The following is a 25,352-nucleotide window of genomic DNA, read 5'->3' as shown; positions in this document are numbered from 1 at the left end:
GTTGTGTGTCAAGTGTGGAAAAACGATGTATAGAAAATGTTTCAATGCAATTTTTATTTATATAACGCCAAATACAACAACAGTCGCCTCAAGGCGCTTTATATTGTAAGGTAGAGACCCTACAATAATGCAGAGAAAACCCCAACAATCAGCAGACCTATGAGCAAGCACTTGGTGACAAGTGAAACCTCTGGCAAAACCAGGCTCAGTGAAAGCCAGCCATCTGCTACGATCGGCTAGTGATGAGGGCAAGGGAGACGGGACGAAACACACTGTGGAAAACAGCCAGAGATTAAAAATAACTAATGAATAAATGAACAGTAGTGTATACACACAGTGTGAAAAAAGGTGAGTGAAGAAGAAATGGTGCATCCACCCCCTGGAAATCCTCCAGCAGCCTTGATCTACTGCAGCATAAATAATCACCTGATTGAGTCCAGATTATAAGCATTAACAAAACTGACTGTGGTTACCAACTGCAGAATGGATGACATCAAGCATTTTGATGAGAGATATATTGACTGACACGACTAGGATCTACAACAATGACACTGGAATGTCATTTGGATTGCAGAAGTGTAGTTGGATGGTAACGAAGAGAGGGAAAGTGGTCACAACTGAGGGGACTGCACTAGCAGAAGGCAACATTGCAGACATTGAGGATAGTCCTAAACAGGTGAATCTGAAGAACAAGATCTGGGAAATGAACACTGTCTTGGAATTTCCTGATAATAAAGTCTGCAATGTGATCAGCTGTGGCCAAGCTTTTTAATTACTGGCTGCAGGAGAGTAAACAGACTGCAAACATCACAGTTACACAGTCAGGAGAACTCTGCCCTTGAGACATCGCGCCGCCTCTTTTATACCTTCACACACAACTCCTGGTGCATCGCTACAGTTGCTGGGCAGGGAGCAACTCCCGCTATCCATATTCCAGGAAGCACCTGGCACTGGTTTCCCTGGGAATTTCATCCTTCTATGCCTTAACCAGGTCATATTGACACACACACTCACCTAAGAAATAAAAGGCTATACAAAATTGTACAGAGAAGTTCTAAGAACCTACTACTAAATATAAGAATGAACTAGAAACTGAAGCGAGATCGATCAACTGGAGACCAGACAACAAACGACGGAGGCACCAGACGAATGCAATCAAACGATGAGTTTATTAACACAGGAGAGGCAACATCTGCATATGTCTTCCTCTGACAAAAATTCATCAAAAACTGGTTTTATACCATAGAACATTAACGCCCACACATACACGTCAATACAAGTCAAAAATACATTGTTGACAGACATGAGCGCATCTTATACATTTTAATAACTATAAACAGTCATATAACTTCTCTTTTCTATAACACCTGCCTTTTAAGGTAATAAACTTCAAGCTTCGGGATCGTTAAAAGCTAATAATTGACCCTCGTCACCAATCACTAAGTAGACTGAATTGGCGCAGGTCTCAAAACGAGAGCAGAAGACACTTGGGCCTTCACTCAGGCCTGCCACTAAATTAATAAGTGTATTGTAAGCATACATGCAATTAACCTGCTATGTTCTCATCTTCCCTCAACATGTATCACCTGGACACTCTCACCAGTGAAACTTAAAACCCTCTTGGATGGAACATCAACTCTAAACAAGCACAGTTATGCATTGTGTATAAAATAAACTCAACCTGTGAATAGAAAGGTCAATGTAATGACAAACATATTCAATGCATTATGAACCCCATAAGAAATATTACTGATAAAATAACACTGTAGAACATGTTATTAATGCATTTATCATAAGGCAGATTATATGGTTACAATAAAAAAATCTCTGAATCCCAACATTCCCTCTTTTGACATTCCAACAAGGAATGTCACCACACTTCATGTTGTATCACTCCCTGCCCCACTCTATGGGTTCTAAGTTCATCTGGTAGATGCCCTCAACCCAGCCAGGGTTAGCAACCCTCGCCATTACTCTTACCAACAATCCTCTGACACAAGGAATGATACAACACCCCACAATGACCAGTATCCCCAAAAATACACCCAAGGAGCATATCACTGACATCGCCACACCTTTCCATCGTCCGAACACGGATGTCATCCAGGACTCCAGCGGGTTTTCGATACCTGAGTGCTCATGCATAGTTTTAGACAAAGTTTTCAGGCCCTCCAGAGCTCGGGTTACTGAGCCATCTGGGGCAGTATTATTGGGAATAAAGGTGCAGCACATGTCTCCAAACATGGCACATACACCTCCCTTCTCTGCCAGCAACATGTCAAGGGCCATTCGATTCTGCACGCCCATCAGCGAACTTGGACCCAATTGTTCTGCGAACCCCACCATGGCGTCTCTGGTTAGGTTAGAGAGTCTCAGCAGATTGTAATGAACATAGTTAATGCGATCAACATTCTTATTAGGCGTTATCCAAATTAATATACTCTCAAATCCTGCAGCTACCTGATTTACCAGCTTGTACTCATTAGGAACTCCCCTGGGCACTCCTATGGAGTCTATCCAGGTCGGTGAGTCCAAACGAGGATCATAAGCATGTGTACCCTGGGTCCCTCTTTTAGCCAAAATGTGTCTCTTACGTCTTGCAGCTAAAGTACGTGTGTTGTGTTGTGGAATAGCCTTTACCTGATTCCCAATAAGCATGAGCGGAGCTCCCAATCGCACCATTGCACATGTCCCTACGCTTCCCATAGGAACACGAGCCAACAGAGTGCTCTCCCCACAGTAATAATAGAGCCCACTTCTTGCCCATGTTCCAATTACCATGTTTGGGTCGCTTACATTATTGGTGGTTCGTCCCTGGAGTGTGACAGCACACCAAGTTGGGTCGATCTCTCCCACCTTGTAGTTTTCATCATCTGTAGAGAACTTAAAACATGTATAGTTATCTTGTTTTGGCATAAATGGTCCCACTGTCGTCCCACTGTTTCCATCACAACACCTACACTCTGGTGGCTGTCGGATGCCCAGCTGGGATAATAAGGGACAATTGAATCTTTCTAATTATGTCCAGTACTACTTTAATTAACCCTTGTGTTCATTTCATGTTAAAATATTTTGTGTTCACAGTTAAAAATGACTGTTTCATTAAGACTCATCATAAAAGCTATAATAATAGATATATTTCCCTTCTTGTCATGTTAGATTTTTTTATCAACTAAAGTTTTTGAACTTCTGTTATTTATGGCCCCGTATGTCTCATTAATATGAGTTTATATGCCTTATATTTGAGTCGAAACACATCATTTCTATTTTGAATATAAAAACCAGATCAAACATAGTATACTGTTTATCAGAGCTGTCATGTTTCTGGTCAAAAGTGACCAGGAATATTTTAGCTGTGTATGGACCAAATGATTTCAAAATTACACGAAAATTACTACTTTTCAGGAACACCATCTATGGGTTCCAGAAAGATGGGATATAGATGAGTGGCTGGCGCTCCACACACCTGTCAACATGTAAAATTTACAGAATGACATGGTGGCCCAAAAAATTGCCCGACTGAACTCTACATCCGTAAACTGTTGGTAGATTCATTCTCGGATCTCCACTGAAAATAAAAAAAACCCTCAAGTATGCTTTGATGTCTTTCTGGCTTACCTCCATGTTTACCACTATGATTTACCATTATTTTCAAATTACGGTTCATTCTTTGACTTGTTGACGTGACAACAGTCTCATCACGGCAATCCTCTTTATCACTGAATTTGTCCTCGTCAGTTATTTCTTGGTCTCAGTTGCATGGATTATATTCCATGCCATCTTCAGCTTCTGACACTTCCTCTTCTAATCAATGCTCACCGTGAGTTTCCTGGTCTCTCTCCGGTCATGGGGTAGGCTGTGTGGTGGGCAGTGTAGGACCCAAATACAATACTCGGCACAGAGACGTTAGACTCAAAATGCAGCTTTATTGCTGGAAAAAATGAAATAACTAAAGATATCAGGAAAAGACTCACTGGCAAAGAAGCATGGATATGGATAATGTAATAGGACAACATGACAAAGAATGAAGGAAAACTGAGGGCTTAAATACACATGGAGTACCCTTTCCCCGGTGACAGTTCTGGGTGTTAAAACTGAAGCAGCTTGACAACATAAGAAGTGCAAGGGGTGTGTTCATGGTCAGATATGTGGGCGGGGTTTGTTGCAGCGACTCCACCCCAAATCACTACTGCACATACTGTGGCTGTAAAAATGCAAGATGGCAGTTTCTATGAGTGAGAAAGTTTGGCTTCACATTAGTACAGTGGGAGGAAGTGGAGCCAGGCCATCCCTCTTTTATATAAGCATTGGCAGAAATGCAGGACCCAAACCAAGCATCCAAAACATTTTGGCTGTAGACAGTCACTGTTTTTCCTTGATCACAACCTCCTCCATTCATAATCCATATATATTACCAGCAATTTGACCTATTATTTTCACATTTGGATTCATCACTGCATCAAACATTTTGCCAAAGTTTTTTTCTATTGTTTTTACCTTAGCCTTTTCACCCTATGTCCTTCCATAAAAATGATTTCTTGACAACCACGCTCCCATCTGACTGTCCAGATGCGTCTCTCAGGTGGTGTGTCAGGTCTTTGCTGGATTTTTTTTTTCTGTTTTTAGACATATAACTTTCAAATACTGTTAATCTGTTGTAGATAGATTTTAGACTTCTTGCTTTCTCTTTTCTTCTCCATTTGTTAAATATGTTTTAAAAAAGAAAAAGAAATAAATAAGCAATTAGCACACAAGTAATGTAATATGTATAAAATTCCCTACTCATGAGCTGTTAATCAGTGGCATTACTGTGCTACTTCCTCTAGCCAGACAGACAGGAACTTGGAATAGACGACAAGAGCAGTGCAGATAAAGGAACACGCACCAGAGAGTGCAGCAGAGAAGGAGAGGGAGAGAGGATGTAGCCTAGCTCTAGCCAGAGCAGCATCACACTGACTAACCACTGAATCTCTGTAATGCAGCAGAATCAGTGGCCCAACTAAAGAAAGGTAAGAATCAAAGGAATGCTGAATATCTCTGACTGTTTTCTGTGGCTGCAGTTGTAGGGCAGATTGCATGCGCATAGACGAGACAGAAAAAAAAAAAGAGAGAACATAACAGATAGTTGTAAATCATATTATCCCAAAAGGCTTTAGTAGTGTTCTGTCCTTGTGACCCTGTACATTTTGTACCTGTGATGTATGAGTTTTTGCTACACTTGCAGTTTTCTTGCACCAGAGAGCAATTCCTATGTAAAACTACAGCAGCATCAGTGAGCTGTGTCATTGCATCTTGACAGTGTGATCTAACGCCGCAGTACCCACCCCCCACCTCCCCTACACGCTATGCTCCTCTCTGTCACTTCCCCTTTCTCTGTCCCACTAGTTTCTCTGAATGATTATTCTTCTAACTTAATCTTCTCAAGGTAAGGCTAGTCAGATCCAGTGGGTTGGGTTACCAATAGATATAGTTCTGCTGTAAATACATAATATATTACTTTGCTATGTATAGATGAAAAGGGCATTTATTCAATCTAGATGGGCAAACAGATGACAAAAGGGGAGGGAGTGATATATTTTACCATGAACCTATTTACTATTTTATAGCTATATTTGCTGATGAACAAGGTGTTTGTCACCTTCAGTGTCTGTCTTGCAATATAACCAGAAAAATCTATTTCCAAAAGCTTTTTAGGAAAATAACTTTTTTTAAACAATAAAAGAATAGGAGTCATATTGCTAAACAAAAGTGATCCAACCAAGCCCTGAATTAATGGAAAATTTGAGACAAAGTCTGATATCACCACCGGGGGTGGGAGTTGTCACCATGGTAACAGTGGATGAAAAGCTTTTTGCAGATTGAATGGAAGTAAATATGCACAGATATTGCATTCTAACTAACCAGCTCTAACTTTTAATACAAACCTGTTGCTGTTTTGCTTTTATTCTGTACATTTGAAACATTTTACAATTCCATGAGCAATTTAGAATCACCGGTCATCTAACTTGCATGTCTATGGACTGTGGGAGGAAACTAGAATGGCTAAAGGAAACCTTTTACGTACAACCTCCACACAGAGGCCCAGTTGTGGTCTGAACAAGAAACCAACTTGCTGTAATGTTACCAATGTTAACTGCAGTTCCACTGTGAAATTCTTGCCTAAACCTTAAAAACAGCTACAGAGAATAAAAGTCTTGTGGTTATAAAATAGGTCTAAAAGATCTGACAAGATGTGACAGCTCAGATCCTGAGACTGATACAAAGTCAGAGCTCTATTAAGCCAAGCATTTCTTTAACCTTAACTAATAATTACTTCATGAATTTCTTCACAAATAAAATTTTAACCATTGAAGAGAAAAAAAATACTCAGTTCAATTCAATTTTATTTATACTCACCATATCACAATAACAGTCGCCTCAAGGTGCTTTATACAGTATTTTAAGTTAGTTTGGGAACCACTGCCTTAGGCAGTATCATAAGGGATAGAATGCATTGTCACTGCTATGCAGACGACAACTTTATCTGTTCATGAAGCCAGATAAAACACACCAATTAGTTAAACTGCAGGAATGTCTTAAAGATATAAAAACGAGGATGGCCTCTAACTTTCTGCTTCTTAATTCAGATAAAACTGAAGTTTTTGTACTTGGCCCAGAAAATCTTAGAAATACGGTATCTAACAAGATGCTTACTCTGAATGGCATTACCTTGACCTCCAGTAACACTGGGGAGTCATTTTTGAATAGGATATGTCCTTCAATGCACATATTAAACAAATATGTAGAACTGCTTTCTTACATTTGCGTATTATCTCTAAAATTACGTCTTGATGCATGCTCAATCATCCAGGTAAGGAAATCCCCAAAATTGATTCTGTTCATCTGGACTTAGCATTTTCAGTGAGAGAAATGTTTCGTCATTCATCCAAGTGACTTCTTCAGTGTCTGTTCACTGCAGGTTTCCCCAACCTTATAAACAGTAGTTTTTATAAGGTCATTCAGCTCCTCAGGTAGGGAACCAGTCATCTCCACTGTGCTGTAGCTCTTCCCCTTTAAATCTGTTATGGTTTGTAGCCCACTCCACATGCGCCTGATGTTTGAGACAACGTCAACCACAATGATTCGTTTGTGGATGTATCCAGTAATGCAGTTGGTGTGGTCATTTACGTTATTGTTGGGAGTAGTTTGAAAAACTTCCCAGTACATAGTGTGGAAGCAGTGATGCAGGACCATGTGTGATTAGTCAGTTCAGCATTGAACCGATCATTTCATTGTCGTTGGTTGCTCGTGCTTCAGCCTCTGCCTATTGGATGGTAGCAGCAGGACTGAGGAGTAATCTGATTTGCTGAAAAGTGGGCTTTATAGGCACATGTGAAAGGGGTCTAAAGGTGATCCAGGATGTTATAGCCACTGTAGAACCACTGTTGAAATCAGCCACATATCTCACTGATCTAAACTGCACTACTGTAAATGCTTTATAGACAATCATTCTGTACAATACAATAATTATAGTTCTACAACTGTTTACAACTGTTTATAACTTGTATAGTGCATATTTCATATTTCTGTATAGTTTCATATTTCATATCTTTGCATGGTTTTCATATTTATATCCTGTTCATAGCCTGTACATAGCTTGTACACTCACTACAGCCTGTACATACTTATAGTTATAGCATATTCATAACATATCTTCATACCATGTACATTGTAACATACACATAATAGACCCATTTTTGTAATATATCTATATATCTATATTACTGCTAATATATATTTTGTAATATATCTACACATCAACACATCATGAGGCGTTCAAGATCAGGGGAGCACCTTGATGAAGCACGCCATTGCTTGTTAGTCATTATAGACACCCCACCTCCCCTCCGCTTACCCGACTCCTTTGTCCGGTCCCGACAATGAATGGAGAAGGAAGAATATCCGATTCAGGGATTGAGGCATCCAACCATTCCTTGGTAAAAATAAAGACATTGCAGTCCATAATATGCTGTGGAAAGTAGTTTATCCATGTTTTTTTCCAAAATTTGGATGTTAGCTAGAAGAATCTTGGGAAAAGGGGAAAAGTGTTGCCTGTTCCTCAGCCTGACCAGAACCAGCTCTTTTCTCCCTTTTCCTCCGGTGTTGTTTCTGCTCAGGTATCCAAGTTAAGCCACCAGTGTGGTCCCAGATTATGAATGTTGTAGGATGTCTAAAAGAGTCTGTCTGTCATAGGTGGTTAGTTGTTGCCAAAAAACTAGAAAATAGTGCTTACAACACAAGAAAAATGCTAAATTGAGGAGGACACTGAGTGGTATAGTCATCCTCACTGGCATAATCTTAGTGAGAGCGAGGTGATTAAAAAATATGACACACAAACACGCACACTCCTATAAGCCACTAGGACTAGGTAAATTAAGCCAGGATCCAGTTACTTAGCTTGTTATTGGCAGTGATAAGATTGGTGTAATAAAACAGTTATATAAGCCATCCGGCGATATTGAAATCACTCCACTGATAATAAAAGCCAATGGTGAAACAAGCTTGTTCGATGTATCAGAGGAGTTTGGAGAAATTTAAAATATTTCCTTAATTATCTGTCAGTCTATCATTATAAAAAAAGAGGAGAATTTTGATGTGCAGCATATGATGCTTTTGAATAGAAAAACCTTTCCTTTTGATTTGTGATTATTGATATATTTATTCTATTCATGTTTTTTTTTATTAAAGACAAACATTCAAATTGCTGGTAGAAAGGCAAGAGAATGTTCGATCCCAGTAACGTGTCAGAAGTAAACAACAACAGAGTGTTTAATTTGGGAATTTTGCTTGTGCTTGGATAGCTCTTTTAATGTGATGGGCAAGGGCAAGGAGTACAGAAATCTAGTTCATTTTATTGACTCAAAATCATCTTCTGAATTTTAATAAGGCCAAAGACAAAGAACTGAATCAAATGAATCAACTTCAGATGGAATGATGAGGATGTATAAAGGCTATTATTAATTAAATAATTTTCTAAAAAGTTGCAAAATATTTCCCAAAAACCTTTGAATGAAAGTTGAACTTTAACCAAATATTAACTGTTTATATAGCAATAGCAAAAACATTCATAAACTTGAAATGTTGGAATTAGCATTACTATCCCAGAAAAAAATTCTATGGACAGGCTCTATTTTCCGAGGAAGCTGAGGTCTTTCAACATGTGCTACAAAAGTCTTCAGTTTATAGTGAGGAGGACGGTGTATTTTGATGTGGTCTGCTCGGGGAGCTTCAGAGCCAGTGACACCTACAGATCAGGAAGGGCAATTACACTGAACATTTTTGATTGGCTGCAAACTGTGCACCTTTAAACTGTGTCAGAAAGGTCACTGAACTTATTATTGTTACTCATAGACAATTATGACCATCCTCTGTACCAATGCTGCATTACTGAGTATACAGACTTTTAGTACATATACTGTAAGCTACATGTATAAAACCAAAGAATCTAAAAAGCGATTTATGTAGCTATGAATTTATTTCTTCTTAACATGATTTTTTGTCACACTAAATATCTTGATAAAATATAAGGTTAAAATACTTCATATGAGGCATCTCAAAAACCTACATATACCATTTTCATGTACAAAGTGGTATCCTGCTTTTAAGAAATACCCTTGACTGTAGATATATGGATTAATGAATTGAGTAATTATATCCAATTAAGATGAGGCGAGTATAATAGGTGCTGCCACTCCAAAGGTGTATAAGGGACACAGCAATGATAGATTATTATTATTATTTATTTATTTATTCATTTATTTATTTATTTATTTATTTATTTTCATTATTATTACTGTCTGTCTAGTTTGTCAGCTAAATATCTCTCTGTTTTATACTCAGTGAACATTTCTAGGAGAAATTTCAGTGAAGAATTTTTCAAGCTTTAAGCTGAATGTGATAGCATAGTCACAGATAAATACTGTAAAGAGTCTTCAAACAAAGTGATGTATTTCCAAAATGTAATCACATCTATTATGATCTGCATAAAAAAATTAATTCAAGTGCATTCCTACATGTGGTGAAATCTTGTACTAAGTTTGCAACATTATTGTTCTTTTTTTAAACTATATGTTGTATGTACTGAGGCCAGTATTAAACTTTGTTTCAGGCACCATGGCTGTTGGATTGAGGCCAGTGATTTTGCTGCTTTTGCTGCTCTGCTGTTGTCAACTTGCCTCAAGTAAAGAAGGAAAATCCACAAAGAAAGGAAAAAAAGGAAAGCAAGTTGTCTGTCCATCGTGAGTAACATACAATACAGTTTTTATATATATATATATATGTATATATATATATATATATATATATATATGTATATATATATATATATCTTTTTTTTTTTAACTCCCCCGCTCACCCCTGCGGGCGGTCTATCCTTCAAGCTCGGGTCCTCTACCAGAGGGGCCTGGGAGCTTGAGGGTCCTGCGCAGTATCTTAGCTGTTCCAAGGACTGCGCTCTTCTGGACAGAGATCTCCAATGTTGTTTCTGGGATCTGCTAGAGCCACTCGCCTATCTTGGGAGTCACTGCACCAAGTGCTCCGATTACCACTGGGACCACCGTTACCTTCACCCACCACATTTTCTCGAGCTTATCTCTGAGCTCTTGGTATTTCTCCAGCTTCTCGTGTTCCTTCTTCCTGATATTGCTGTCACTGGGAACCGCTACATCTATCAGTATGGCCGTCTTCTTCTGTTTGTCTACCACCACTATGTCTGGTTGGTTAGCCACCACCAGTTTGTCCGTCTGTATCTGGAAGTCCCACAGGATCTTAGCTCGGTCATTCTCCACCACCCTAGGGGGCGTCTCCCATTTTGATCTGCCAGGTTATACTCGGCACAGATGTTCCTGTATACTATGCCAGCCACTTGGTTATGGCGTTCTATGTATGCATTGCCTGCTAGCATCTTGCACCCTGCTGTTATGTGCTGGATTGTCTCAGGGGCATCTTTACACAGCCTGCACATGGGGTCTTGCCTCGTGTGATAGACCCCAGCCTCTATGTATCTTGTGCTCAGAGCTTGTTCCTGTGCTGCCATAATTTGTGCCTTTGTACTGTCTTTCAGTCCAGCTTTGTCCAGCCACTGGTAGGATTTCTGGAAATCATCTACCTCCACTATCTGCCTGTAGTACATATCATGCAGGGGCCTGTCCTTCCATGATGGTTCCTCGCCTTCCTCCTCTTTCTTAGCTTTCTGCTGCCTGAGGTATTCACTGAGCACGCTGTCATTTGGGGCCATCTTTGTGTTGTATTCTTGGATGTTCGTTGTCTCATCCTGGACTGTGGTGCTGACACTCACCAGTCCCCGGCCTCCTTCCTTCCACTTAGCGTACAGCCTCAGGGTGCTGGACTTGGGGTGAAACCCTCCATGCATGGTCAGGAGCTTTCTTGTCTTGATGTCAGTGGCTTCTATCTCCTCCTTTGGCCAGCTTGTTATCCCAGCCGGGTACCTGATCACAGGCAGTGCATAGGTGTTGATAGCCCGGATCTTGTTCTTACCGTTCAGCTGACTCCTCAGGACTTGCCTGACCCTCTGCAGGTACTTGGTGGTTGCAGCTTTCCTAGCGGCCTCTTCATGGTTTCCATTTGCCTGTGGGATGCCCAGGTACTTGTAGCTGTCCTTTATGTCTGCAATGTTGCCTTCTGGTAGTTCAATCTCCTCAGTTCTGACTACCTTCCCTCTCTTTGTTACCATCCGACTACACTTCTCCAGTCCGAATGACATTCCGATATCATTGCTGTATATCGTGGTGGTGTGGATCAGTGAATCGATGTCTCATTTACTCTTGGCATACAGCTTGATGTCATCCATGTACAGGAGGTGGCTGACAACTGTTCCATTCCGGAGTCAGTATCCGTAGTCAGTCTTGTCAATGATCTCACTGAGGGGATTCAAGCCTATGCAGAACAGCAGTGGGGACAGAGCATCTCCTTGGTAGATCCCGCACTTGATGGTGACTTGTGCAATGGGCTTGAAGTTGGCATCTAGTGTTGTACACCACATCCCCATTGAGTTCCTGATGACGGCTCTTAGGGTCCTGTTGATCTTGTACAGTTCTAGGCATTCCAGTATCCAGCTGTGGGGCATTGAGTCATAGGCCTTCTTGTAATCAATCCAGGCCAGTGCACAGGTTGGTCAGTCTGGTCTTGCAGTCTCGGCTGATTGTTCGGTCTGCCAGTAGCTGGTGTTTTGTGCCTCTGGTATCCTTGCCCATCCCTTTCTGTGCCCCACTCATGTATTGAGCCATGTGCCTGTTCATCGTAGCTGCTATGATGCCTGACAGGAGCTTCCACGTGGTGCTGAGGCAGGTTATTGGTTGGTAGTTGGAGGGGACCGGTCCCTTCTGGGGGTCCTTGAGGATCAGGACTATCTGGCCTTTGGTTAGCCACTCTGGGTGTCTCTTGTCAACTAGCAGCTGGTTCATATGTGCTGCCAGATGCTCGTGGAGTGCAGTCATCTTCTTTAGCCAGCAGGCGTGAACCATGTCGGGGCCTGGTGCTGTCCAACTCTTCATATTGCAGACCCTTTCTTGGATGTCTGCCACTGTGATGGTTACTGGACCCTGTTCAGGGAGGTTGCTGTGGTCTGCCCTCAGATCCACTAGCCACTGAGAATTGCCGTTATGAGTTGCGTTCTTCTCCCATATGCTCTTCCAGTATTGTTCCGTCTCCAGCCTTGGCTTGGTGGTGCTGTTCTCATATTGTTCCCCTGCCACTGAGAGTACACCTTGGATGGTTCTGTGGAGAACACCTGGTTTATTCTCCTGCCTTCGATATCTCTGGTGTACCTCTTCCAGCGGCTAGCAAAGGCTGTGAGTCGTTGCTTGGCAGTTTCCAATGCCTCAGGTATGGACAGCTTGCTGTACTTCTCAGGCACCTTCTTCGTCGCACCTTTCTGCAACTCCGATAGTTGGCTAACCTCCCTCCGTGCTACCTTGATCTTAGCCTCTAGCCTCCTTCTCCATGGAGGGTACTGCCCCTTGTGGCTGTTCAACTTGTAGCCAAGCATCTCACTGATCACTGCTGCCATATTGTTGATCAGCTTGTTAGTCTCGGTAATGGTGGCGGTAGGTATCGTCTGCTGCATTAATGTTATGTAGCAGACCTTCTGAGGGTACTTCATGTAGTCTTGGTAACCGGCTATGGGGGGTCCAGTTTCAAGCTTGGCCATGATCCTATCTTTCAGGTCAGTTACTCTCGCACTCAACGATCCTTCTTCTATCGCACTTGGGGCTTGGTACCCAATCTCGGGTGGGGGTGATGATATCTCCCCCCTGACCTGGCATCCTGGCTCCCCCTTGCCGTAACATTTATGTTGTACCTCGTCAATCGTTAGCTGTGAGAGCAGCCCCTTCTTTCGAATGTTGTAACACTGAGCTACTAGTTGTTTCCCTGTCATTGTGGATGTTGGGTATCGAAGCATCCATAGGTCCCTCATTCTATTCATGTAACCCCTTCCGCCAGGGTTACTTGCATAGTAGCATTCCAACAACACCCTATTTTCCTCTCTTGCCCACCGATGCCTTCTTGTTCTAGTAGCCCACTTGTCGTCAGGGTGCCCTGGTTCGTCAACACCTGATGCGGACCAATCACCTTCTCAGCAGAATGTACAACACGCTGCAGTCTCTGTTTGTCCCTGATGGTGGCTCCAGCATACCACACGGTGATGGAGGAGATGTGGGTGGACTCGATGATTGCAGTGTAGAATTGCACCATCATCCGTATTGGCTGGTTGAATTTCTTCAGCTGCCTCAGGACGTACATCCTCTGCTGGGCCTTCTTTATGACAGAGGGGATGGTGGGCTCCCACTTGAGGTCCTGGGTGATGGTGGTACCCACGAAGCAGAATGTGTCCATAGTGGTGATGAGGGTGTCAGTCAGGATGATGGGGAGGAGTCGGGATGTGTGCTTCCTGAAGTCCACAATAATCTCCACTGTCTTCTGGGTGTTCAGCACCAGGTTGTTGCGGCTGCACCAGGACACCAGAGTTCAGCCTCCATCCTGTAGGCAGACTCATCCCCGTCCGAGATGAGTCTGATAACGGTTGTGTCATTTGCAAACTTAATTATCTTGACAGACTGGTGGTTGGAGGTGCAGCAATTGGTGTACAGGGAGAAGAGCAGAGGAGAAAGAACACAGCGCTGAGGGGAGCCGGTGCTGATGGTCCGGGAGTCCGAGACATTCTTCCCCAGCCTCACATGTTGCTTCTTGTCTGTCAGGAAGTCAGTGATCCACCGGCAGATGGGATCAGGCATATTCATCTGGGAAAGCTTACCTTGGAGAAGGTCTGGAATGATGGTGTTGAAGGCAGAGCTGAAGTCCACAAACAGGATCCTGGCGTAGGTTCCCGGGGAGTCCAAATGATGCAGGATGATATTGATATGTTGGTAGCATCGCTGACAGACCTGTTGGCTCCGTATGCAAACTGCAGAGGTTCCAGGAGGTGGGCCGTGAGGGTCTTGAGATAGGAGAGAACCAGGCGCTCAAAAGACTTTATGATCAGAGCCACAGGTCTGTAGTCATTTAGTCCAGTGATCCTTGGCTTCTTGGGGACAGGGACTATGGTGGAGGACTTGAAGCAGGCAGGCACATGGCATGCCTGCAGTGAGAATTTGAAAATGCCAGAAAACACTGGGGCCAGCTCATTTGAGTGGCAGGGGACATACCGTCTGGGCCGGGAGCTTTACAAGCATTCAGGCTCTTAAACTGTGTGTGTGTGAACAAACAGCATGCTTTGGTTAGCTTCATGGATGTTATTTCAGTACAGATATTATGTGAGCCTGTAGAAAGAACAGTACAGATATCTGCTTGTCTGTCTGTATTGGCGTACAGTGCTTCAAAAGCGCCTAGCATAGGAGAAGAATTGGAACAGTCTGTGACCTGGGTGTGATCGGTCTGCACTGTTGTCTCGTCGTTTCCTGACTTCACATTTCTACAAATCCTGAATCGAGAGTAAGTCGGCACCAATGATGTTTTCTGCAAACCTCTCTGGGCTTTTGAGAGTATTCAGGTCCATGTTGTTTTGACTGCATCACAGGACCAGCGCTTCAACTCCACATCTGTATTTAGATTCATCATAATACTTAATGAATCTGCATCCAGGATTACTATTCCATTTTGATTTCTGTGTTGATTCTGGTTGTGATCCCTAGCCACTGCATTGCTTGCAGATTTTTGAGCTCACACGCTCGCAGTTTTCTCTGAGGTTATTGGTAGGACAACCAGGGCCCGGGATATTAACCTGAGAACCCTGTGGCATTCGCATCTGAGTTTGAGGAAACCATGCAGTATCGACCCTTGCAGATGGAGTTGCAGCCTCTGCCTGACTTAAAAGAACTGGTGTGTAGACAATATGAATCACCCACAGTTTTGCACAGATGGTCCTCTCCATGTAGGAGAGGTTTGCTAACATGCACGACCAAGAACGTTTCTCAGCCTGTCTCAGCAAAGCCACCCGTGGCAGCAGGAACTGCAAGGTTATAGATGGCTTTCTAACTAATGCTGCACTGCCAGTTAACCCCTCAGATATATTTGGCCCGGTAACAGGCCAACTATTGCAGCAGACTTGGAAGAGTTGCTGCTCTTGACAGAGGAGATGTAAAGTAGCCTGTCCAGATGCACCAGGGGCTCAAGAAGGGTCAGGTCCAGGGGGGCCTAGGATCTCCCTTCTTCTGCAAGGTGGCAACTGGGTTGTGGCAGTTGACTCACCCCCTCTTCCACTCACTCAGAGCAGTGTGCCAGGGCCATTGCATGTGGTGGCAGACATGTCGAGAGGGGGCCTGAGTCCTCGAGAGTGGAGACTCTGTCCTCAGGTAGTCACTTTGGAAGGGCAGAGATCAGCCTTTTTTCATCCAGGGAGTTGACACACTGCCATCTGTTCTTTTCCCTGCAGAAAAACAATGTTCCTCTCAGGTGGGACAGAGTTCTCAGTTCCAAAGAGCCCCTTCAAGAGCAGAGGGACCCCCAGCCTAACCCTGCATTCTGTCAAAGACTCTATTTGACTTCAACTTATCTCAGTTTATGGAGCTACAGTCTCTTCCCACTGGTGGCTTAGACCAGGAGTTAGCTCACTGCCAGGATGCTGTGTGCTCTGTCTGGGTTTTCACAGTGTATATCACATGCACTCAGACCATTAGGACAGGAGTGCCTGTAGCTCAGATGGCAGAGCAGGTCATCCGCTAACTGGAATGTTGGTGGTTTAATCCCTGACTGTTTTTTTGTCTGGTAAATACTAACCCCAAGTTGTGTCACAATGCATTAATCAGAGTATGAATGTTAGCTAGAAAGCACTTAAGCACAGAAAAAGTACTTGTCTGAATCGATGAGTGAACGTGTTGTATGTAACTTTAAAATACTGAACCTGGTGGTCCTCATTTTACAGATTACAAGGACACTAAATTAGCCAGAGCACTATCAGCCGTTGCCTGCTTGTGGCGCCGTCGGAAGTATGAAGTCATATGTATCCATCAAGAAACCATAATTTCTAACACTTTTAGTATTTTAGAGTTAAATTATTTTATTTACATTACTTTTATCTATCATCTGAAATCATATTAATTATTGTCCAATATCATCCTCTTTAACAGGCAGTTGTCTCCAGAAGATTTGGCACAGGTTCCAGCTAACTCTACCTCCAACATTTTGAATCGTCTGATGGTCAGTTATGACCCAAGAATAAGACCTAACTTTCAAGGTAATGTTCCAGTGTATACAACCACCATGCAGAATTACACTTGTGTTTTCATCAAGTCAAAACACATTTCCCAAAATACATGCAGTCTGCACTCATGAATTTTGTTTAAAGACAGACTTTGGTTTAAATATGTTGAAATGGTCATGACTCTGACATTCCTGACATATAACACATGCATAATACATAGCATAAATCTTTTCAACATTCTATTGCAGATGTGCATGGTGACATTGGTCAAATCCTATCAGTCCCACCTGTTAATGATAGCTCCTCTATTGATTGTGGCACCTGCCATTTCTGCGATGGTTTTAGTACCCTGGACAGCCGGCTCCAAGGCTTTATTACAAATAAAGAATAATACTCAGAGTATCATCTTTACTGTTTCACAAAAGATTACAAAATAAATGTCCACAATTTAGACGTTCATTCAAGGAGATTTTATTAAAGCGATTCAGCACAAGCAACCTAGTCTGACAAAACTGATCTTTTTTCCTCCTCAATCTTATACCTGTACACCCTTTCTCCCCCTTCTTTCACTTGATGTCACATCTTTACATTTTTCCAATTAATTTGGATCTACCAATCAACTAACTACATGATTTTTAAATTAATTTTTCTTATTTTATTTAGAATCAACATGCTCAGGGAAACCACATATAAATGTTTCAAAAGGTTCTGTGTTGTTCTGTGTAACATTTGCAACACTTACTACTACTCCAGAACTTTTTGAATGAAATTGTGTTACTATAGTATGCAGTCTAAATTTAAAGCAGATCACAGCACTGAATCTGCTCTCTTAAAAGTTTTATGACTTCATACCTATTAATAACTCAGGATATAGTATTATTATACCTAAGGGGTGCCTTTGATGGTCATAGTATAATGTTGACTGCATCTTGTGGGCAGCCAACTAATTGTCCAGTTCTGTCTGTACAACCAGCCCAACGAGGAAAACTCACACACAGACGGGACTTTAACTTATCGACTTATTGGCCCTCCAAAGCACTGGAGCACCTGACTCAAACTGACTCACCTCCAAACAGTCCTCATTTATTTGGTGCTCTACAAATCCTAACAGGAGCTACCCAACAATAAAGAAGCACTTACTGCTTAAGAGAGGGAAAATGGATAGTCCTTCCTTTGTTTATACCAGGGGTCGGCAACCTGCGGCTCTTTAGGCTACGTTCACACTGCAGGCGAAAGCGCATCAAATCCGATTTTTTCGCCCCTATGCGACCCATATCCGATCTTGGTATGACAGTGTGAACGGCACAAATCCGATATTTTCAAATCCGATCTGGGTCACTTTCGTATGTGGTACTGAATCCGATACGTATCCGATGTTTTAGAAAGCGACTGCTGTGTGAACGGTCAAGTCGCATTAAATCCGTCTTTTACGTCACTGACAGACAGACGCCAATTATCAGCGCCGGAGAAGCGCCCGATAGGACATCGCGAACGATTTCCTACCATCCGGTGAAACTGTTGGGAAGACAACGTTGGAGAAATGTGAACATTTTATTTTTACTGTATTTTCTGCAGATTCTGACAGAAATCTGCAACTATCCTTTGAAGCACCGCTCCTCTAAAACAGCAAAAAGGATCATTATTAGGTCATCTACATTATTATGTAAATAACAAAATAACTTAAAGCAAAAATCTGGAAACATAAAGTCCGAAGTCTTTATATTAAGGGCAATCAGTCAAACAATATTGTTTGCTCTGGGTCTAAACAGAGCGAGTTGTGTGTGACATCTTCTTTTGCGCATGCGGGCCGCTTTGAGCGTTCACACTGGAGAGCGTTTGATGTCGCATTTTATGTGTAGTGTGAACAAGCAGACAAAAAAATCGGATTTGATCAAAAAATCGGAATTGAGCATTAAGACCTGCAGTGTGAACGTAGCCGTGGTTTGGGAAAATAAATTAGAAATATTTAGCTGAAGTGTATTTTGATTATGTTAGTTCTTTTTTTTTTAACTTGTACTTCTAAATTGGAAGATTATTGTGATAGGACCTAAATAAATATAAAAATAAAATTATATTCTATTTTTTTTTTTCATCGCTCAAAATAAGCTTCACACTCGCAGAAGACGGTGTACCCGCAGAAATGCCGTGCATTTATCGAGACTTTCAACCCCAGGTAGGTCAGTTATGGATCTTCGGATCCACATTATGTCAGCAGCTGTTCTCCACCGTGAACTATGTTAAAAACAAACACCGCTCACGCCTCACAGATGACAGCTTACAGTCCTGCGTAAAGATGAAAGTGACTTCGTACCACGGCAGACCCGACGATGTTTCCATGAACATGCTTTTCAGCATCTCTTTTTTGACCACTTTTCACACACGGTTGCTGTATTCATACAGCCAGCTGTAGCTTTTCAGCTCACAGCCCGACAACACAACAGCAGAGAGAGCACAGACGTTACGGCAGCGAGGCGTGATTGCGGGTGCCACTCAGGTGCGTCCGCCTCCCCTGCAGCGGCACTGCAGACCACGCCCGGCCACACGTGTACCTGGTAAAATACATATTTAGGCAGAATTTTGCAAATATCTATTTTTCATCTTTTAGCAGCATAGAGCTTTTTTTTTCAATTATTTTTTAAAAGTCAGGTCAAGGCTCCAAAAGCCCAAAGGCGTTATAAGGGTGGCGGCTCACAACAGTTTTTGTTTGCTACATGGATCATTTTAGTTCAGCTGGGTGTCTTTCCTTTTGTTATATTTCTTTAAGAGTTCAAAATGTGTTAATTACGTAAATAAAATGTAATTTTCTCCGTAGCACTTCATGGATTCCATAAGCAGCACACCTTAGTTGTTCACACAAAGCATAAAGGTAAAAAAACAATATATACAGTGTTATCTTCATTTTAGATGTCAAAAAGTATTTGCGGCTCCCAGTGTTTTCTTTTGTGTGGAAGCCGGGTCCAAATGGCTCTTTGGGTGTTAAAGGTTGCTGACCCCTGGTTTATACCATAGAACTCATTGCTGCAGCCAGCGGCAACAGCTTTTAACCTTTTTAACCTAAGCTGGTGTAAAATAGGCTTAACAGTTTTAGTGTTTCATGTCTATTTTAAAACTACTTACTTTTCCTGCCTTTTATTGTGAGTTTAAGATAGCTAACGTTCGCTGCTACTTCTCTATTATAAATAAAATATAGGATTAAGAGATTTGTAAATCATTGCATTTTGCTTTTATTTACATTTTATTCATTTTTTCAGAATTAGGCTTGCATAACCTACCACAACAAGTGTGAAAATTTATATGAAGGAGATAAATTTAAAATATTTAGGGAGCATGACATTACTGTAACTAAACATCTGCATTTGATATTCAACTCAAGGCCAACTCAAGCCTAATGTGTAAACAAGACAGAAACAAAACCAAGTATAATTACACATATTGTGGGAGCGAGAGGTGAAAAAAGAGATGCAAGGCAGGGCAGAAAGCATAACGAGAACAAGAACATGAGGAGTGCATATGGTTCGTTTGCTTTGTGAAATGTATAGCTACAACCAGATGTCCTTCATGTTTTTCTCTGTCTCTGATACACACACACACACAGACCATGTCAAGCATAGAATTTACAGGTATACTAATGACAGTAAGTATATGTACATACTAGTCAAGATCAAAAGGCATTTTGAAGGCATCAGTCAGAAGTTTCAGTCCAGAAACCTGACTGATGCACCCGTATGCATCCATCAGTGTAAGGGTTCATGTGACAGTTAGATAGCACTGAAAAGGAAAATTACTGTATGAATGACTGAACGTAGCTTGTTTGGACTACTTTTACATTTAGATTATTGATGTGACAGCACAGTTTCAGTCTCACATGATAAAAATGAATTTCATTTATTGTCAATAGAATGCTTAATTGGTTATGCATTCTTTTGTCTTACTTGAACCAGCTGTTGTTAAACAGAAATTCTTTTTATTTTATTTTATTTTTTTACACTTTTGTGCCACTTCTCGATATTGTCCTATTCTGTAACTGTCTTAGCCATGGTTCATTAAATATGAACTTTTTTAGATAACTAAATATATTGATAAACAACCCCGGCATGATTGTATGAGCCTCTAGTATAGTAAATTGGAATCATGCTTTTCCTTCCATATATGAAAAGTGTAAGGATTTCAAACAGTTTGTCAGTAAAGACAGTGTCCCGTTGTGTCATGCCATATATTGATTATAAAATAATTATTAAATGGGATACCTTTAGCTAAAGGACCCCATTTTTCAAACAGGTATCATGAAAAGAAAGTTGAATGCAGACTGGACAGAATATGGAAAGTATGTTAAATATATGATAAATAACACATAAAAATCTATCGTTATAAATCTCTTTATGAAAGTTTAGGTAAATACTTTACATTTTTTGACTCTCTTATGTCTGACAACTACCATTAGTGTGACTTATGTCTTGTGATGTGCCATAAAATAATTATGAATTTGGTTGAATTTTGTTTGTATATATTCTTTATTTATTCAGTTATATGTCACATTGAGATTAAAATCTATTTTTTGAAGAGAAACCTGAGCAAGAGGGCAGGAGAGGTTACAACAGATATAGCACCTAATAAGATAACGAGTAAAGAAACAAACCCTAGCTTTCAAAATATATTAAAAAAACAAAACAGAAAAAAAAGCTGGATATGAAATTTACCATTTAACTGAAATTGTTATTATGTCCAACAGTTCTGTGAAAAAAAGTTTTATTTTAATTTATAGAGAAAAGTCCAATTTTTTTTCCAGTCCAGTTTTTTTTAATTATTATTTTATTTTATTCATTTTTTCATTTTTACATCTCCCCTGTATAATGTTTAAAGAAAAACAATAAAATGAAAGTATCAAAAAATAAAAAAGTCCAATACTTTCAACTATTCATAGTGCAAACATCTTTCAGCTGCTCCCTGTAGGGAGATCATCTTGCATTTTACCCTATCTCTGCATCTTCCTCTGTCACATCAGCCCTCTGTATGTATCCATGAACCTCCTCTGAGGTCTCTTTCTTTTGTTCCTTCCTTCCATCCACTATCACTTCTCTGTACATGTCCAAACCATCTCAGCCTTGTCTTGATGCATGCTCAATCATCCAGGTAAGTAAATCCCAAAAAGTTGATTCTGTTCACGTGGGCATAGCTTTTTTAGTGGGAGAAACATTTCATCACTCATCCAAGTGACTTCTTCAGTCTCAGCTGACTGCAGGTTTCCAAACATAAACAGTATATTTGCACAATGACTGAAACTACCACCACTGGCAAACAATGGGCTTTGAGATCAGTTTCTTCATTAATATGGAAATTGTCATGACCATTCGTCAACAACCACTGATCAATGGCCATGAGTACCATTCACAGAGAGTTAGGGAATGGCTGCAATCACAGCATTGTAAGATGGTGAAAGATGTACCCTTTGACCCCCTCTTCGATTCTGAGATGGTGTAGCTACATTGCCACAGGTGTATAAAATCAACCACCAAACACCATTACTAGCAATTAGGAATCCATTTTCAGAATGGGAGAAAATGAAATAGTGGCTAAAAAGAAAATGCTTGCTCGAGTGACAGCTTTCCTATCAGGCACTGTAATTCAAGCACTCACTGAAAAGGGGTGGGGGTAGGGAGAGCGAATGTCCTGTCACTGCTATGAGTAAGTCTACCCTTTGAAAGCCACTACTGATAAAGACACAAGCCAGTGAAGAACGCAGGATATGACTTTAACATTAACAGCTCTGTTCATGCAAGCAAATCGTTAAATAGGGCCAGAAAAGGAGGGAGGCTAAAGACAAGCTTTGAAAGGTGGATACAGAAAAGAAGAGATGCTATCAAACTACTTATACTTAAAGTACTCTAGAGTACATGTATGCATTGCTAGCTGGTCAACAGTATTTACAGCCTGGCAATTTTTGATCTAGTTATCTAGATATGACAATCTTGTGAGGAATGTTATATTCCTCATAAGATTGTTTTACTGTTTTTTTGGCAGTAAAATATTATACTGATAATGGATACAGTTGGGCAGGTCGATGGGATAAATATTAAAATGCCCCCAAAAAACAAGTTTCTTGCTGAGTTGTGTCTTTTGGCAGACAGCATGTAGAAAACGGTTTTTATGATCTGGGTGGGGTGGGCAAGACAGTGAAACATAAGCAAAGAGAAGGAAGGCTTTAGCTGGGGGTAATGAGTAGATGTCAGAGCAATATAAACACAAGCTACTTTACCTACTCTAAAAAAATACATGAATCAGTGTTTTAATATACAGAAAAAAACAAAACAAAACTGAGGACTACTAGCTAGAGGGGATGGGGAGAGAGCTCTATCTAATCTTAATCCTTACCTTTGTATGCAGAAAATATATGAGAGTGAATACTTTTATAGTGTATTTTTCACAATAATCATCCTAACTTCTCTTAATAGGATTAATTCTCTGGAGTCGGTAGCAGTCTTTCCTCATCAAGCCCTGAAACATTCTTCACAGCTTAGATGACCACATGGAAAAGATTCTCAACTCAGTGACAGAAGTATTTTTTATAACTTCCTTGATCTTCTGTTGAATAAAGTCATATGTCACCATCAGTGGAGGAAAAAAGGTTGTCTTTCAGTCCAATCAGCATTCTCTACCCACCAACAACATCTTCACAAGTATCATCTTATGCGAATTTTATAGAGATTTTTCAATCTAAATTTCATTAAATGTAAAGAAATACTTTTGCCATGAGGATGAATTTCAAAGTCTTCAAAAAAAAAAAAAAATCCCAAAACACAGCTTGCTCAGTCATTTTGATGTCGTCTGTCATCATTCACACGACACTAATACAATGATTAAGGCCAACTGAACAATCACAACTCTTGTATTGATGTGCATCAAAACATCCCACCTTAAAAGTTGCCAGCAGTCGTAAGTTGCTTCTGAGTGAATGCATAATTACTGAAATGTAAATTTTCTGCGGAGGAGTTCATATGGTCACAAAAACAGGCAGCCGTGTTTGCATGGACCCTCATACTTATCGTCTTATGATGATAATTTACATCACTGGAACTTGAGCGAACCTTAGTGGAGACAGAAAGTATAATCCCTGATTTAGTCTGACAGCAGGATGATATATTGAGATGATATAATACTATGAGACTTTTGAGTCCTCATTAATACAAGTAGCCTACTAGATAGTATGGAATCACAATAATTCAGTAAGAAACAAATGCATGAACTAATTTGTCAGCATCACGGAGTCAGGATATTTCTAAATTTAGTGATGATTTAGTGAAAGAAGGCAGTCAGGGCCATTTGTTCAACATGGTGCCATTAAGGTTTCTTATGGCAGTCAAAGTGTATAGAGTGATTTCTAAATAATAACATAAAACACTACAGAATTCCTGCTTCTGATGGAAAGATCAGTAGGAATATTTTTGTTGTGTTGGTTTGTTGATATTTTAGATTGAACAGTATGAGTCAAATCAAGTAAAATGGTGTGGGGGTTTTATTTATTTATTTATTTATCAATGGGGCAGTGGTGACAGAGTTAATGGGAGGGAGCCTTGTTCAATATACACTTAAAAACCAGCCAAAGGTTGCTCTGGAATGTTTTGCTCTGTGTCATCAGTGGAAATAGTTAATCTGAATAACAGTGAGTTACTAAAAATTTGCAGATTAGGTTTTGCAGGGATATTATTTGTGGTCTAATAAGAGATGGGCTGACATATGCCAACTAATGCAATAATACTAAAAGTGATCATTATAACACTATAGTACTAAGTACTACATATACCTCTCACATATTACTTACTGCACAGGTAGATGAGTTTTTCAAACACAAGTTTAAGTGAAATAGCTTATTGGTTTATAATACAAATAGTTTTATATGAGTATCTTAGTATGCACAGGTGCACATGTCCATCGTAAATGCTATTGTTAAGTCTGCCAATTTCATTAAATACATATGGGTTTGGTTTTGTTTGCTTTTCCCCCCTCAGAATGATAACTTAATTCTTAAACAGAAAAAAGTATGACTGAGATTTTGCAAGAGATTAGTACAAATTGCATGAACAAATAATATATATGTATATATATATATATATATATATATATATATACAGACACACACACACACATACACACACACACTTTTGTACAATATAAGAGTTTATTTAGAGAATTAGTGAAAATATTAAGCTGCAACCTAACAGAAAAAATGAAGGACATGCTCATAATTCAAACAGAAGTCTAAAGAAGTAAGAACCCATCAAAGAATAAGCTAAATGAAAAAAATTAGTTCTACCTCTCTTAGAAACCAGATCCCAAACCACATCTGTTTGAGATACATGTGAAAGCTTGTGTACACGAATATTATTTTTCTATAAACTGTATGCATATATTGGATTATATTGAAATGGATGCACGAAGAACTGTTTACTGGAAATAGTTTTGGTGTAGTTTAGCAGTATAAAATGTCTGAATTGTCAAACTGACTGTAAAGTTTTCTTCATTTATTTTTACATTTTCATTTTTTAATGGGTGAAGAGGTTTACAACAAAAGCTATTATATGAATGTGAAATTCAGTTCAGTTTTATTTATTTAGCACCAAATCAAAACAGTGGCCTCAATGGGCTTTATATTATAAGGCAA

At 40.3% G+C, this 25,352-nt stretch overlaps 1 protein-coding gene across 3 annotated transcripts in view; it reads left to right on the top strand.

The window, feature by feature from the left end:
* Nucleotides 1-4,847: 4,847 nt before the first annotated feature.
* Nucleotides 4,848-25,352, top strand: part of LOC100694359 (glycine receptor subunit beta) — a 54,934-nt gene continuing 34,429 nt past the window's right edge. The window contains exons 1-3 of one of the 3 annotated variants that reach the window (XM_025908213.1): nt 4,848-5,009; nt 10,148-10,277; nt 16,623-16,729. In XM_025908213.1, coding sequence (XP_025763998.1) covers nt 10,153-10,277; nt 16,623-16,729 — 232 coding nt within the window. In that variant the 5' untranslated portion in view covers nt 4,848-5,009; nt 10,148-10,152. The remainder of the gene's footprint in view (nt 5,010-10,147; nt 10,278-16,622; nt 16,730-25,352) is intronic. The other 2 variants (XM_003452747.5, XM_025908214.1) reach the window with 2 other exon arrangements.

The sequence above is a fragment of the Oreochromis niloticus genome, linkage group LG6, assembly GCF_001858045.2.
Source record: "Oreochromis niloticus isolate F11D_XX linkage group LG6, O_niloticus_UMD_NMBU, whole genome shotgun sequence".
Taxonomy (NCBI): domain Eukaryota; kingdom Metazoa; phylum Chordata; class Actinopteri; order Cichliformes; family Cichlidae; genus Oreochromis; species Oreochromis niloticus.
Note: the sequence above shows the minus strand (reverse complement) of the source record. Positions and strands in the feature narration are given on the sequence as shown.